The sequence below is a fragment of the Chrysemys picta genome, chromosome 3 (assembly GCF_011386835.1).
Source record: "Chrysemys picta bellii isolate R12L10 chromosome 3, ASM1138683v2, whole genome shotgun sequence".
NCBI lineage: Eukaryota > Metazoa > Chordata > Testudines > Emydidae > Chrysemys > Chrysemys picta.
The window spans coordinates 108073065-108089023 of record NC_088793.1 but is presented as its reverse complement, the minus strand read 5'-3'; the positions used below and the strand labels follow the sequence as shown (position 1 = coordinate 108089023).

The window sequence follows — 15959 nt, the reverse complement described above, 5'->3', positions numbered from 1 at the left end:
CCTTCAAGTCATACCAACCATAATAAATTTCAGGGCTGGAGGTGAACCATTCAAGCAATATATATTTGCTGATTATGTTTTAAAGAAAGTCACACCACTGAACTGGTAGAAGTCAGTAGCTAAGCACCTGGAACCATATCAAGCTGAAGTGCTAAACTGACTTCTGACAGCTGTAGCCTCTTTTGCAGGCATAGAAAAACTATTTTATTCATGTGGACTAATTCATTCAAAGTTGAGAAATTGATTGGGAATTGAAAAATGCAGGAAAACTTTTCTCCCTCTTTCAGCCTATGCATAAAAACAAAGAGGGAGGGACTGAGATTTACTAATTTTAAAAGTCTGAAACACAGCCCAAGTAACTTATGTTGTCTCATTTTCAACAGACTTAGGCAAGTAGGAACTTAAGCTCCAGTCACTTTCACTTAGACATATTTGAAAATTTTCTCAGGCTCTCCTGAAATATCGGTAATCAATGTTATTCACTGACTACAGTTAATACCTCTGTTTCTTTATTAAATCATTTAGTTGTAAATGCGAAATATGTTCTGATAAGAGAAGTTTGTGCCCACAACATTTAAGGTTGTTTTAATAAAAAATTTTATATGCTGTTTTCTTTTAATTAAATTCCACTTACCATCCTAATCCAGCTTGACACAAATCATGAGCAAAAAATTAGTTTTTTGTTGTTATAAATAAGCAATATATTATTCACTATTTTCTAACATATTAAAATTAATAAGAATCTGAAAATATAAAGCTATATATTGTTGCTTAAATATATGTATATAGTTACAGTATAGTCTCTTAGGTAGAAAAAAGATGTACCAAATCTAGCACAAAGGCTTTATTTAGTTGTAAGTGAACATGTTTTAATGGTTATATCAACCAACGAGAATGCAACTTTGTTTAGAAAGTAACTAAAGTACAAATGGAAAAGTTGATTAACATCAACTATTTAAATCAAGGATTTCCACTTGGTGATTTAAATCATTATTTAAATTGCCTTGATTTAAAATCAATCCACCCTGATTTCCAGACCCATTCAATCCAATGTGGACAACAGTTCTGTAGCAACAGAAATAACTCCTTTCGCGTTCCTCCAGCGCGGCTGTACCACCCCCAGCTCAGCCCCCAGCCCTTCCTCGCAGCTGCCTCTCCTGAGTCCTCCTGCCTGGGGTCTGTATAGCAGAAGTCTACGCTGCAGCGAGAGAAGGACAGTCAGACCCCTTCCCTCAGGTAATAGATGTAGATCATCGGGAGGGTACAGGGAGGGCCCAGGGAGGGCCCAGGCTGGGGAGGAATCACGTGGGGGGTCAGATGGAGAGTTCACATGCCTCCCCGTTATGTCCCTCCCATGAATGAAGTGTTTATTCCACTATGGAATTAGTAGTTTTAGTATTCATCATGCTACTTTTTTCAGGATGGCCAAGTCTAACTCACTTGAATTAACTGACTCAGTACATGTTACCTATTTTGCAGTATATATGTATATATACAAAAAACACCTTGGAGGGTCATATGCTTCCCCCTACATAACATGGGAGATGTAGATGGGCAAAAAGTCAAACAGTAAGAGTTTGATTGAAAAAGTGTTTGACTCAAAAATTTGATTCAAACAATAAGTCCTCCCCAAAGATAATAAAACTTGAAATTCCGGATATTTCTAAGGAAAAATACAAGCAGAAGAAAACTTTTTTTCTTTTGGAGGAAAAAATAGCCAGACTACCTTTAAAAAGTAAAAAAAGATCCCATTCAAGAAAAAAAAAAACTATTTTCAGTTCATGTTTGTTTAATTGTATTCCAAATCCTGGAATTGAGGGGGATCATTTACAGTACCACATTTTAAAACTTACCACAATGTTGTATATGTGCTGGGTGGTCTCATTTTTCAAAACACTACGTAGGAGATACATATTGTACTATTAATACTACAAACTTGATACTGTTTCAAAAAAAATTGTGTTGAAAATTATAAACAACTATTTTAGAACATACTATTCTCCAAAGAATACCAGCTTGTTAAATAAAATGAATTAATTGGAAAATACAGTTATATTTGCAATTACAAACACATGTTGCAACTCTGAAGTTCAGCCGGTAATGCAAATAGGCTTTACAAATCTCAATTAAGAATCCGAGAAAAAGAATGACCGATTCACTCTTCCAAGCTCTGGTCTTTCAGTGCTGTTATTTAAAGACCAACTTCTGGTCCTTCTACATAAAGTTTGAATAAAACTAAAAAAGTCTGATCTAGTTAAGCTAAATACAGTGCAGCAACATAGCTGTGAATGTATTTAGACTGATTAAAATTTTATTTTATTATTCTCTTAAAAACAGGATAAAAAAACCATGAATTTAAATTGCTGACTTTAATTAGAGGATACTCATGGTCATTGTGATGAATAACCTGTTCATTTACTCTCAAGGGAGATAGAAATAGGACAGATCTAGGCTCTCAGTCAAAGGAAAGGTACCAGGGGGTTGCCCCATAAATTACAATGAAGATGCTCGCTATGGTCAGAGCAAACACAAGGAAAGCTTAAAATATTATGAGGAAGACGACAATGGGCAATAACTTGATCTGTAGACTTGCAAACATTACCTAAAAAGTATCAGGTTTTAATCTTTTAAAAGGTCAGTATTAATATCTGTGTCTTTCCTGGTCAGATTATTGCACTGCCACAAAACAATTAAAACAACACACTATCTCCAAGTACACTGTCAGAGTCAATCCAATGCACTTTCTAAAACCTTACTTCAGCTTTAACAATCAGATATTCCAAACATCCTGAATACTTTAAACAAAGCTAACAATAGCAAATCAATAGCTTTCCAAGTTAAAAGCTTTACACAACCTAACAGATTCGGATCTTAAGCCTCATAATAAAATAAGTTACTCATAAAAAGAAAATTATGTTGGTCATAATGGTTTTTTAAAAAGTCTTCTTTGTCTCATCACTATCTGTTTGCTTAGTATGTAACATGAGATACATATAAACTACAAAGGAAAAAGCAACAAAAAAAAATTAAGAAAATTGACAAGGGTTGAAGACAGGTTTTACATATGCTTGGTTTCTCTTATTGACATAACCAAGGGAAATGAAAATCCATCTGTTTTTAAAATACTAGCTGAAAGAATAAAAGGAGACTCCCCTGTCCTGTTTTTTTTTTCCGGGGGGTAGGGGAGTGTGTTAAAAACATACGTTTTATCTATGGCCCTCATTACCATAGTATCTAAGTGCTTCACAAACTTTAATGTATTTATCCTCACATCTCTCTTTTGAGGCAGAAGAATACTATAATCCCCATTTTCTAATGCTAAACTGAGGCACGGAAAGGCTAAGTGACTTGTCTAAGGTCATAAAAAAGTCTGTGGCAGAGCAGGACCTTGATCCCAAGTCTTTGGCTATTGCCCTAACACTGGACCATCCTTCCTCTCTTTAATGGCCTGTGTGAAAATGTATCACAAATAGCAACTTTGTTTGCCTTTGTTAGAAATTTAGAGGTTTAGTAGGTTGAAGAATGAAATACACTCATCCCTGGTTCTTCCAGGCAAAGACTGAGGTCATGGCTACACTTGCAGATGTAGAGCACTGTGAGTTAAACCCGCCTTCGTAGAGCGCAGTAGGGAAAGTACTGAAGTTTGTCCACACTGACAGCTGCTTGCACACTGGCGTGGCCACATTTGCAGCACTTGCAGCGGCCTTGGGAGCGGTGCATTATGGGCAGCTATCCCAGCATGCAAGTGGCTGCAATGTGCTTTTCAAATGGGGGAGTGTGACAGGGAGTATGTTGTGTGTATGTGGGGGGAGAGAGAGTGGGGTTTTGGGGGGCTGAGAGCATGTCAGCATGCTGTCTTGTAAGTTCAGAAAGCAGCAGACCCCCCCCCCCACCCCCGCCTCTCTCTCTCTCTCTCTCTCTCACACACACACACACACACACACAGCATTCCACACTAATGGCTTGCATGCTGGCTGTCAGAAATGGAGCTTTGAAATGGCATTTCCGCATTCCTACAGGAGTTCAAAACAATGACAAGAGTGGCCACTTGACTTAAGGGGATTATGAGACGTTTCCGGAGGCCGATCAGAGCGTAGTGACCCAACACCTTGTTCACACTGATGCCGTGCGTTGTAGCCAAGGCGCAGCAAACACTATTCCTCTCGCCGAGGTGGAGTACCAGCAGCGCTGTAGCCGCAGAGACAGAGCGCTCTACGTGACTTGCCAGTGTGGACGGGGAAATGAGCTAGGGCGCCCGGAGTTCCTTTATTGCGCTGTAACTCGCAAGTGTAGCCAAGCCCTGAGCTACATTTTCAGGACCATTTGGGGAACTTTGCAGTGTAACTGTCTATGTTGTACCCATTCAACTGATGAAAACATCAATCTTCAAGACTATCAGTCACACCTATTATGAGCACTTAATTCATATGAAAGACAAAAGCAATGGTATTCTGTATGCAATTGAAAGGTTACAGTTCTAATTCTTGGTTTTGTTAAGGCAATTTACCATATTCCCTATTAAATCCAATCTTGTAGAGATCATAATATTGTTTTGGGTTTTTTTTTAACTTCAGAACACTACTATGGTCCAATATATTAATGTGAAAAAACACTAAACTTAATATTAGAAATGAGTAAGAGTTTAGTAAAAAGGCAAGTGAGATCTTTTTCAAATACTTGAGAAATTGCTTGAAAAGCAGAAGTAGACAAGTTCAATTAACTGCAGTCATGAGTTACCACATCTAAAATGACACAGCTTATTCAAAGAAAGAAGTCAAAAAATGGGATTGTCCACACAAAAGAAAAATAACTCTTCAGCAACTCCAGTCTGTGAAAGCTACAGAAGAGGGTCTGTTATGTTGGCCCTGAAGCAATATACATTGCGACATCTGAGTCATATTCATTCAGTATCTGGATTTTGTGATCCCAACCCGTACTGGCCTCTAGTGGGCAGGAAGAGTACTTTGTGTCATTCTGTAACAATCCCTAGATCTGAGCTACTGTAGAAGTAGCATTGTTAGCTTCAAACAATCTCATCCAGCTCTCCTCAGCCAAGAAAAAACACCACAATGCAGACTAAAGGATGGATGGGGAAAGGAACTCCTTTATTTGAAGACTGGGGTGTGAGGGAAGGGACAGGGTCGGGGAAGTAACATATGCTTTCTAAATTAAACCCTGCATATTAATAACCAAAATGAATTTTATATAATCAATGTCAATTTAGAAAAGAAAAAAAATTACACGAGTTTCACAATAGGTCTTCATATTTATGGCACACCTGTTTTAGAAGAGTATATTGCAGAATCATAATACCAATTTATATTCCTATGAAACGTCCATCAAAGACTGATCATGTAAATTATATAGGGTTGTCAGTGTGTTGGGAAGGGACAGAGAGGGAAAGTGTGAAATCACGGCATTTTTAATGGCCGTTTCTTTTGTGATTAGCAATGAGATGTAGGTTTTACAATGTGAAATATGTTTGGCGAAGATATGTTAATATTTTATGATTAAATGGAAACATTCAACTTGAAAATCATTTTTCTGACAATGATGACTGCTTTTATTGTGATTTTTAGCTTTTACCTTATTTTTTTCCCCTTTTTGTCCAAATCAAACAGGGATATATGAGATAGGGTCCAGGAGAACCAGGAATTTGGATCTCTTCTGCTGGGGTTACCCCTCATTTTATCTACAGGGCTGATGTTCTTTAATCATCTTTTTAGGACACTAAGTGCTTGTCAGTACAAAGAACTTAGAGCAGAGTAATTTAGGGTATAAATGCAAAGTGCGAAGGCGCTTCTAATGCACAGTAAGAGTAGCCACATAGGGAGTTAGCGAGAAATCACTAGTGTGCTTTAAAAGTAGCAGCCGTGTTAGTCTGTATCTGCAAAAAGAACAGGAGTACTTGTGGCACCTTAGAGACTAACAAATTTGTTAGTCTCTAAGGTGCCACAAGTACTCCTGTTCTTTTAGTGTGCTTTAAATTCACATCCTGCATGTCCCTGTGTAGACAAGCTGCTAGATGCAAGAGAGTGGAGATGTTGATATCAACCTGGGCCCCACTGCAGAGAATTTTGCCCAAAATGACAAGTTCCAGGGAGATGCCAATGGGAATTATAGACAGAATAGGTTGGAGCTAGAGCTGGGCAAATCACTGATTTTTCAGTTTGCTGGCAATTAAAAAAAAACCAGTAGCATCCAAATCAAATTTGAAAAATTCCAGACAAATTTGGCAAATTGAAGTCCATTTCAGATTAAATTAAACATTTTATTCGACTGAAAACATTTTGTTCTGGCCATTTTTAAAGGGTTAGATTCACAAAATCACCAGAGGAGAATGAGTTGGTGTAAGGAACGTTCTGAGAGAGGTTAAAATGGAGGCTTCATGATCCTCAGGTCTGTATTGAGGTCCTAGACCAAAGGTTATTCTCTGACCAGTGGGTAAGTCATAGGTTTAATAGTTTACTTAAGTCAAAGAATATACACCTCAGAAAACAAGTTTTAATTTCTGAATCATATCTGTTCTATATTTCCATTTCTGTCCATCTCCTAGTATTTTTAAACAATATCATCAGCTTGATTTCATTGTTCTAATAATTTCCATCAAATACATTTGGCAATTATTAACCTTTCTCATAAGCGTTTGCTTCTAAATACACAGCTACTTGCTGTTCTGCTGCAACAATAAGGGCAAAAGCATCAGAGTACAGTTTCTTCCTTGCAATCCTCTTAAAGGAATAAGTGCCCACAAACAAAGACAGAAAAAGGAAAATACTTGAGATATAGGATGAAGAAAACCCATCTTTAAGAAACTGAAGTTGAGGACAATTTCTAATTTATCCCATATATTCAAACATGGGTCACAGCACACCACAAACTAGATGTCTTATTCCTTAAATATTCCAGAAAAACAGAAGATGAAAACCTATTCCTTAATGTGTAGCCTCAAATCATACACTTAAAAACCCCCATAAAACCTGTTTCCCCATTACTATTATGATACAGAAAACAGATTGTTCAACCATGGACAACATGCGAATCAGTTTGAACTCTGAAGTCTTAGTAGGTACTATCCTGCAAAGAAACTTTGTTGCAGACATGTAATAAATGTAGGTTTCCTTCCAGTATGTAGAAACTCAGGGAACTCACCTTTTAATAAACAAGGAATCTTCTGGGCACAATATTTTATGCTTTTGAATTCTAATAAGCCCTAGTTAAATGTATAAAGTACATAATTGACAAAGATGTTTTCCAGTGGAAAGCTCTAATACCATTTAGTTATATACTGCTTTAAGTAAGATTAAATGGTTATTCAATATTTTCCTAATAAGCAAAAATGCATCAAGTTACAGTAGAACGTTGTTTCTGCAACTATAACCAAGTGCAATGGGAAAAATATTTCTTGCTGTCTATAATTATTTCTGTGCCTTAATAATATCCAAGCTTAAATTTACCACTTATGCCAACACTTTACTGTAACGTGAGATTTTAGTTGGTGCTAATTTTGAAAAACACAAAGTAGGTTTTCATTAAGCAACATCATATGTCAAATATAGGTGAGGGTGAGAGGGTCTACACTGTAGCTGCTGTATAAAATAAGCAGACAGAAATAGCTCGGTAATGCTAAACAGAATGAACCATATAGAACTGCAATACACTGCACAGACCTCAGCCTTAGAAAGACAAGAAGGCCAAGCAGCACTTCCTTGTTCTTTATCTCTCTTTTTTTTTTTTTTTTTTTGTAACAAGACATTGGATCTACTGCAGGTAGAAAAGGTCATGTCTGTCAACATTTTATTATTCCCCAAAGTCCCCCAAGTGAGAAAAACCCCATTTAACCGCTGAAAAATGTTGGCCAGGGGCTTTTTGCTCTGTATCACTCAGCTTTTCAATCAAACAATGGCCAGCTAGAGTACTGGGAGAAGTAGGCAACTTGAAATCTTGTATGTGTTTTCTTCCCTTGAATTTCAGGAAAATCACTAATGCACATGCTGAGTAAGGACTTTTTCAACTGTCATCCGACCAAAAGATTAATTCGAAGATGATGGGAGAGGGAGAAGGGAGATCTGAAAAAAAAAAATCTTCACACATATTTTACACCAGTTAGTCCAATGATTTCAACAGAGATACTTCAGATTTATATCACTGTGTTATCAGAATCAGGCCCTATATCTCTGCTTTTTAGAAATTGCTGGAGCATGCTGATTATATCACGTATACTATTTTATACTGCCTTTACTGGATATGGAAATATGATTTATGTATGTACTATCGAGTGTTGAAAAGATTCAGGGACAATAGTGTTGCTTTCAGTACACCTGCACAGCTATCAATACCTTTAAATTAGAGCTACAGTAAGTAAAAAGAACACAATTCAGTTAATAAATATACTCTTGAAAATGTACAGGCTAATTTGAAAAGAGCCAAGAGTGAAAGGTTGACAGAAATCAGTATTGAAGAAGTTTCCTTCATCAAACCTCTACAACAGACATGAACATGTTACAGAAACAAGTAATTATATCTCAAACACGGTTATTTTGCAAGTTTATTTTCCAGTCAGACTGTCTTTGATATTACTTGGGGACAACTTTTTCTTTAGGTATTGAACAGGCCAGAGATTTATTATCAGAGTTTGCCTCCTTGTGTTTAGAAAATGACATCCCTTGAATAAGTTATGCAACTCTATTAAGCAATCTAACCTCCACCCATATTACTTAATGAAGAAAGAATTCCACCTTGTTCACCATTAATCACCTGTGCCCTTTTCTCTAGTGGAGCTATATAACTTTTCTTCTAGACATTACTACATACTAAATCTGATCATTAGTGGGGTGTGGAAACTGCTAGGCATGAACAAGCACCATTGAGAAGATCTTGCCCTATGATTAACACAAACTATTTAATACAGCCTAGAAAAGGAAATGCTCAAAGAAAGTATTTTACAATACACAGTTTAAAATAAAAGTAGTTTAAGCCCAACATGTAATCTTTAAAAACGATTATAGTCTAACAAACACTTCTAAATGTATATCTTTCTATTTAAAATTTTCTGTTTGCTATTTTTGTGAGACAAACAATATGTTACACTTTGCTTCTTGATTTTAGGTTATTACTTAGAGGTAAAAAATCTGACTACCAATTCAAGTACCAAGGTCTGTTCATAACACAGACTTAACACCCACTATCTGTTGAAATAGAGGGGGGGAGGGGAGATGAGGAAGGGAACAGCAGGAAGTTACATATAGCAGTAATATCAAGGAGTGGTCACTACTGACAATTTTACTGCTAAAAAATGTGCAGAAATGTCCTTAGGCCCTGGCACCACCAACACTCATGAACGTGCTTAATTTTACTACCTTGAGTCACAAGACATCAATGGGAATAGTCATCATAGTAAAGTTAAACACACACATTTTCAGGATCAAAGCCTATCTCCTCGATCCTGCAACTCCTTGTCCTTGCATGGAATCCCACCGACATGGAGTTCAATGGGGCTCTCCAGCACACCAACACACCAGAAGTTGCAGGATTGGAGCCATACATGATAGTTTCATTGCTAGAGATGGGTAGGATGTCTATTTGTATGAAACACTACTTAAAGTTTCTAAATGATTTCAGTGATGACTGATTCTTTTTCTCAGTGACATTTAAAAGGATTCAGAATCTAAATAGTGTTTGGTTTTGAAAACAAGATGTCATCACTTTTTACTTTAAGTTGTAATGTAATGAGAAACATTATGTCACTGGAACATATTTTTCTGCTATGTTCAATAACACAGTAAGCACACTTAAGTGGCCAGATGGAAAAGTCAAGGCCACCTACACTAATTTAAAGCTCAAGCAGGGATGTACCATAAATGATATAAAGCTAATTGGCACTTTATCTCCTCTCCCTTAAGTATTTATTCACTGAAGTTCAAACATCACAAAATACACTCAACTATCACAACATATTAAGATGTGATAAAAAGTTAGTTTTTTCCTACATACTCTTGAGAACTTATATTAGATTTCAGAACAAATATATAAATCAAGAAAACAAGAAACATTAGTATTGGTTAGTCATCAAACATTTCTGCATTTAGTTTCATCAGAACAAAAACCTGCATTTACTTGCTTACATGAAACTCTATTATTTGTACGACGTAGTTAGACATTGTGTTACATCTGATAACAAAAAAGGACTCCAGGAGCGAGCTAGTGCTTCCTTTCACACACAAGATGACTTTGTGTTGTGTTTTACTAGAACCATCCAGCAATTATTACAAACATCCAGTTTTCCTGTTATTTTACAGATGCCTTATTCAACTTGTTGATATTCTAGTACTATATTAGCATATTATTTGTTTGCAGGAAATAAAGACTAGGATCATTCTTGTGCCGCTGAGTTGCCTATGTTTTTCAAAACACTGAAAGTCTACATTTTCAGTTCACCTCTGTATACAAAGAAGTACTTTATTAAATCATTGGTTAAAAAGCTCCTTTCCCCATTTACTCCTTTCTGAAAATATACTACTGCAGGGGTCGGCAACCTTTCAAAAGTGGTGTGCCAAGTCTTCATTTATTCACTCTAATTTAAGGTTTCGCGTGGCAGTAATACTTTTTAATGTTTTTAGAAGGTCTCTTTCTATAAGTCTATAATATATAACTAAACTATTGTTGTATGTAAAGTAAATAAGGTTTTAAAAATGTTTAAGAAGCTTCATTTAAAATTAAATTAAAATGCAGAGCCCCCCCCCAGACCAGTGGCCAGGACCCAGGCAGTGTGAGTGCCACTGAAAATCAGCTCGCATGCCGCCTTCGGCACACGTGCCATAGGTTGCCTACCCCTGTACTACTGCAACTCCCTTAAGTTACCTCCAGATAAAATTATCTCAAAGGGGAAGAATAAGTCATTCAAGAGAGAGAAACAGTAAGGCATGCTCTACACCTAAAACTTAGGTTGGCCTAGCTATGTTGCTCAGCAATGTGAATAATTAACACCCCAGAGAGATGTAGTTAGGCCAGCCTAAGCCCCAATATAGAGACCGCTAAATCAATGGAAGAATTCTTCTGTCAACTACTACTGCCTCTCGAAGAGACAGATTAACTACAGCAACGAAAAAAACCCTTCTGACATTGTAGCAAGGATCTACACTAGTGCAGTACGGCTGCAGTGCTGTTGCTGTGCTGCTGTAGTGTCTGTAGTGTAGACAAGCCCTAAGAAAATATAATTTCCTCCCTGCTGAAAATGAGTGAGGGCCATTCTACAGTACAGTGCTGCATAAGCACAGCTACACCAATGCAATTGTGCCACTGGAGCACTCTCCTGTCGACATATACTTCGGCGAGAAACATAAGCTATGTTGGCAGGAGAGCATCTTCCGCCAACGTAGCGCCAGTGTGGACAGCACAAAACTTGCATCCATGTAACCTGAGCAACGTAAATTAGATTGGGCTGTAGTGTAGACCTGCACTCAGAAAGAGGAAATTTCAAACAATAACAAATGAAGATTTTAAATATCTGACCTATACACAAACATCTGTCTCAAAAGATGGGGAAAGTGAACTGCTGAAGACCAGACAAATCAGCAGCAGAGCTGGGAACAGAACCAAGCTCTCCTGAATCTAGTCCATTTCCATTACATGCATCTGATGAAGTGGGCATTCACCCACCAAAGCTTATGCTCCAATACATCTGTTAGTCTTAAAGGTGCCACAGGACTCTCTGTTGCTTTTTACAGATCCAGACTAACGGAGCTACCCCTCTGATACTTGAATCTAGTCTGTTTCTCCATTTTATGAGTCTACTTTTATATTTCAAAGATTTTTTAAAATCCCTTATAAAAATTATTCCAACTTCTAAGGTGGCCCATTTATTATAGTGAGGTGAGGGTGGGGACACTGGGCGGTGTTTTGCTAGACGTTGAGGCTTGGGCATTAATCACGGAGGGTTGGGGGGAGGGGGGACGACCCAAAATAGGTGCTCCCTTAATAAAAGGCAACGCTGAGTTTGGAACAAACATTAATTTATCGCACCGGCGGTGCAAGGCGGACAAATTTAGTCGTGGTACAAAACTATTTATGACAACGCTAATGAACAGCTATTGCGCTGTGATTCTTAACTCCACCCCCCTCCCCATAGAAAAATGGTCTGTCCTTGGGGGGGGGGGGGGGGGGGTCGGGCTTGCAGAGCAGGATCCCCGGAGACGCGCAGGGGGCTGTAGCTGGAAGCGGAATTGGGGGCGGGGCAGGGGACACAGCCACGGGATGGGGGCGTGGCTGTCGGGTATCGGTCAGTGAGTGGTGGGGGCGGGGGGACTGGTCGGGGAGTGGGGGGCGGGGCTCTTGTGGCCGTTGCAGCCTCACTCACAGTAATACGCCACCACCGGCTCCCGCTTGTCCAGCTCCTGCCCGGTTCGCAAATGATGCTGGAGGCTCTTGAACTGCTCCGGCAGCGGAGGAAGGGCCGTGCCCGCCATGACGCCCCAGACCGGACCCGCGGCGGCAGCACTAGCAACAACAACTAGCACCGCGGCCCACTTCCGCTTCCGGTGCAGTAACAGCCGCCGGCCGAGGCGGGCGAGCGGGAGAGAGAGGCGCCTCGCTCCTGCAACAGCGACCCCTGGTGAGCGGCGGGGGAAAGTGAGGCGAGGGGCCGCCACGCGCGGTGCGAAGTGGCCTGGTGCAGAGCGCGCCTGCCTGGTGGGCGAGCCGTGTTCGAAGCCCAGCGCTGACACCAGCGTCCTTTGATCCGGGAGCTTTAGAAATCGCCTAGGGCTGGTCTTGGCCGGGCAGGTGGTCGCTAGCGTAGCCGCTGCAGGCCTGTTCTTATCAAAGGCAGAGACAAAAATTGTGGCCTCCTCCACTGTGCTGATTCCCCTGTCAGACATAGGTGGTAACTCTGTGGGTGCTCTGGGGCTGGAGCACCTACAGAAAAATAACAGTGGGTGCTCAGTTACCTTTATTCAGAACAGTTTTGATTTATCAAAGCTTACTATGGAAAACTAGCAGATTCACCAGCCTGGGACAGTGCATCCCTAGTGGACCTACAAGCTATGCTTCTTTGGAAACTTTTCCTTCAAGCGTCCTCTCTGCCGTCTCTTATTTGGATATGGTGGGAGAGGACGGGGGCAAAAGGAAACTTGGATGCAAAGCTGCTTAAGAAATGGAGTTTGTAATTCACTGTACCATGGGCACTTTTCCTGGAGAACCTCTGCACTCTACAACCCCCTTCAGTCATCTCCCCATTGCACATTTGAATGGATTTTTTCCCCGTTTATTTTTAAATGGTTAAAAATGTAAAAAAAAAAAAATACATGCTTAAATGTGTCTTGAGCTGGGACATGGGAGGATGGAGGGGATTGAATATGATGGAGTGGATGGGGGACTGGATAGGATAGAAAGTTGTTAGCGGACTGGGGCATTGTGGTATTATGCTGGAGGTTGGGTGGACCCCAGCAAACATGTATTTGATATATGGGCAATTACATGATGTCATCACCTCATTGTAACTGCTGGGCCTACTAGCTGCCTTATATTAGGGTTACCATATTTTGTGCCTCCAAATGGAGGACACTCCCCGGCCCCGCCCCTGGCCCCGCCCAACCCCGCCCCCTCCCCAAAGTCTCCACCCCCTCCCCTGCTTCCCGCGAATATTTGATTCGCGGGAAGCCTGAAGCAGGTAAGGGGGGTGTGGGGGGAGGAGGCGCGGCCCAGGCTGGCCCCCCAGCGTTTCCAGCCTGGGTCGGCTCGGGCCCTGGGGTGCCGGCCCCCGCCGACCACCCCCGGCCCGCCCAGCACTGCCGGCCCCCGGCGGCCCGGCGCACCCCCCGGCTCCCGGCTCCCCGCCGGCCCGGCTGACCCGGCTCCCCGCCGGCCCGGCTGACCCGGCTCCCCGCCGGCCCGGCTGACCCGGCTCCCCGTCCGGCCCCGCGCCCGGCCCGGCACTGTGACCCTGGCCCGGCACTGCGCCCCTGGTTCCCGGCCCGGCACCATGCCCCCGGCCCCGCACCGCCGGCCCCGGCCGAGCACCACTGAGCCCTCCCGATTTTCCCGGACATGCCCGGCTTTTGGGGATTTCCCCCCAGACGGGGATTTGAGCCCCCAAAAGCCGGACATGTCCGGGAAAATCCGGACGTATGGTAACCCTACCTTATATACAGGGTACATGAAGGAACTGTTAAATGCCCATTTAGTGATAATTGGAACAATGAAAGTCATTGCCCAAAGACTAGACCAAATGCAAATGCTGCGGATTGTGTGTGTGTGTGTGTGTGTGTGTGTGTAACAGCCAGAGAAGTACAGAGCAAGAGAAGAACTTGTAGCATGACCATGAGAGAAAGCCAAGAGAGAGCTTTTGGGGCAGAGTATTGTCTGGAAAGAGGGTTGGAATTGTGAACAAGGAAATTGCCTCTTGCTGTATGATTCCTATTGTGTTCCAGAAAACAGAACTTTCTGTACCATTTTTGGAAATAAACAAGATTGCATCAAAGAAATACCTGAGTCCATCAATTTCTTCTCCTAATAGAAACAACCTGCAAGACCCCGGATATTGGCTAATTGCTCTGGCTAGAAAGGGGTAACAGTGGGGACAAAGCCCTAGTGCAGAAAATGGAGGCATGGAATAAAGGTGCAGACAAGGATGTGAAGAAAGCTTCAGGTAAGGGCATAAATAAAAAGGAAGTATAAAAGGTGTCAGGGAAGGGAGGTCTGATGGTTTGGAGGACCAGGGGGGTGGGATGTTGAGGGATGCTCAAATCTGGGAATCAGAGAGGGGCTGTAAAGGTTACAAACAGATATGGCAGAGGGAGACATGGAGAACAGGGAAAGGGGATGTGTCTTTTTAGGTTACACTTTAAATGCTTAAAGTTGTTTAACACTTTCAATATGGATAAAAGTCTTTCCCTCCATTACCTAACCTCTGAGGTCCCATATAGCTATAATTCCACACACACATACTCTATGCGGATGTGTAGGGCCCTACCAAATTCATGACCCATTTTGATCAATTTCACAATCATAGGATTTTAAAAATCATAAATTTCATGATTTCAGATATTTAAATCTGAAATTTCACAGTGTTGTAACTATAAGGGTCCTGACCCAAAAGGGCATTGTGGGGGTGGGGGAGGAGGATCGCAAGGATATTGTAAGGGGGTCACAGTATTGTCACCCTTACCTATGCTGCTGCCTTCAGAGCTGGGCCCTCAGCCTACAGCTGCTGCTCTCCAGTGAGCGAGCTCTGAAGGCAATGCAGAAGTAAGGGTGGTAATACCACAACCCCCCTACAATAACCCTGCAAACCCTCCCCACCAAAAATCCCCTTTTGGGTTGGGACCCCTTTTGAGAAACGCTTGCCTTCACTGGGAAATCTAGTCTTTTGTGTGCTTTTACCCTCTACAATACAGATTTCACAGGGGGAGACCAGATTTCATGGTCCGTGACATGTTTTTCACGGCCGTGAATTTGGTAGGGCCCTACAGATGTGTAAAGAACTGCAAAAGGGAAACTGTATTTGCTGTGCCTCATAACATCTGTTAGAGCAGGCTGCACTCTTTCAAACCCTACATGCCAATTCCATTTAAACTTTTTTTCCTCATTTTAGAAAACAAGGAAATTCCCTCGTCTGCCTTCTTCCCACCCCCCACCAAATACCCCAAACTTTATTGAGTGAACTTAATTTCAAATTAACAAAGATTTATACCACTGGTTCCCAAACTTTTCAGCATCACACCCCCTTTTTAATTTTTAAGAAACCCTCATGCCCTCCACCTCTCCTTTATCATCATCCAACTCCTCCCCCCGCTCCCTGCCCCCTTACCAGGCTGCTCAGAGCGGCAAGGCTGTCTTATTGGAAAGTCTAGGAGGTCTGCGGGCTCAAGCCTTGCTACCTGCACGGTGGCGTACCTGTGGGGGATGGGGGACAGGAGGGGAGGGGCCAGGGGCTAGCCTCCCCGGCCAGGAGCTCAAGGGCC

The 15959-nt window shown here is 41.4% G+C and overlaps 1 protein-coding gene across 2 annotated transcripts in view; it reads right to left on the bottom strand.

Annotated features, from left to right (window-relative positions):
* The window catches only part of VTA1 (vesicle trafficking 1), a 74662-nt gene extending 62173 nt beyond the window's left edge, over window positions 1-12489 (bottom strand). Inside the window, exon 1 of one of the 2 annotated variants that reach the window (XM_005280384.5) lies at window positions 12356-12489. In XM_005280384.5, the coding sequence (XP_005280441.2) occupies window positions 12356-12464 (109 nt within the window). In that variant the 5' untranslated portion in view covers window positions 12465-12489. The remainder of the gene's footprint in view (window positions 1-12355) is intronic. The other variant, XM_065590305.1, reaches the window with a different exon arrangement.
* Between the last annotated feature and the right edge of the window lie 3470 nt (window positions 12490-15959).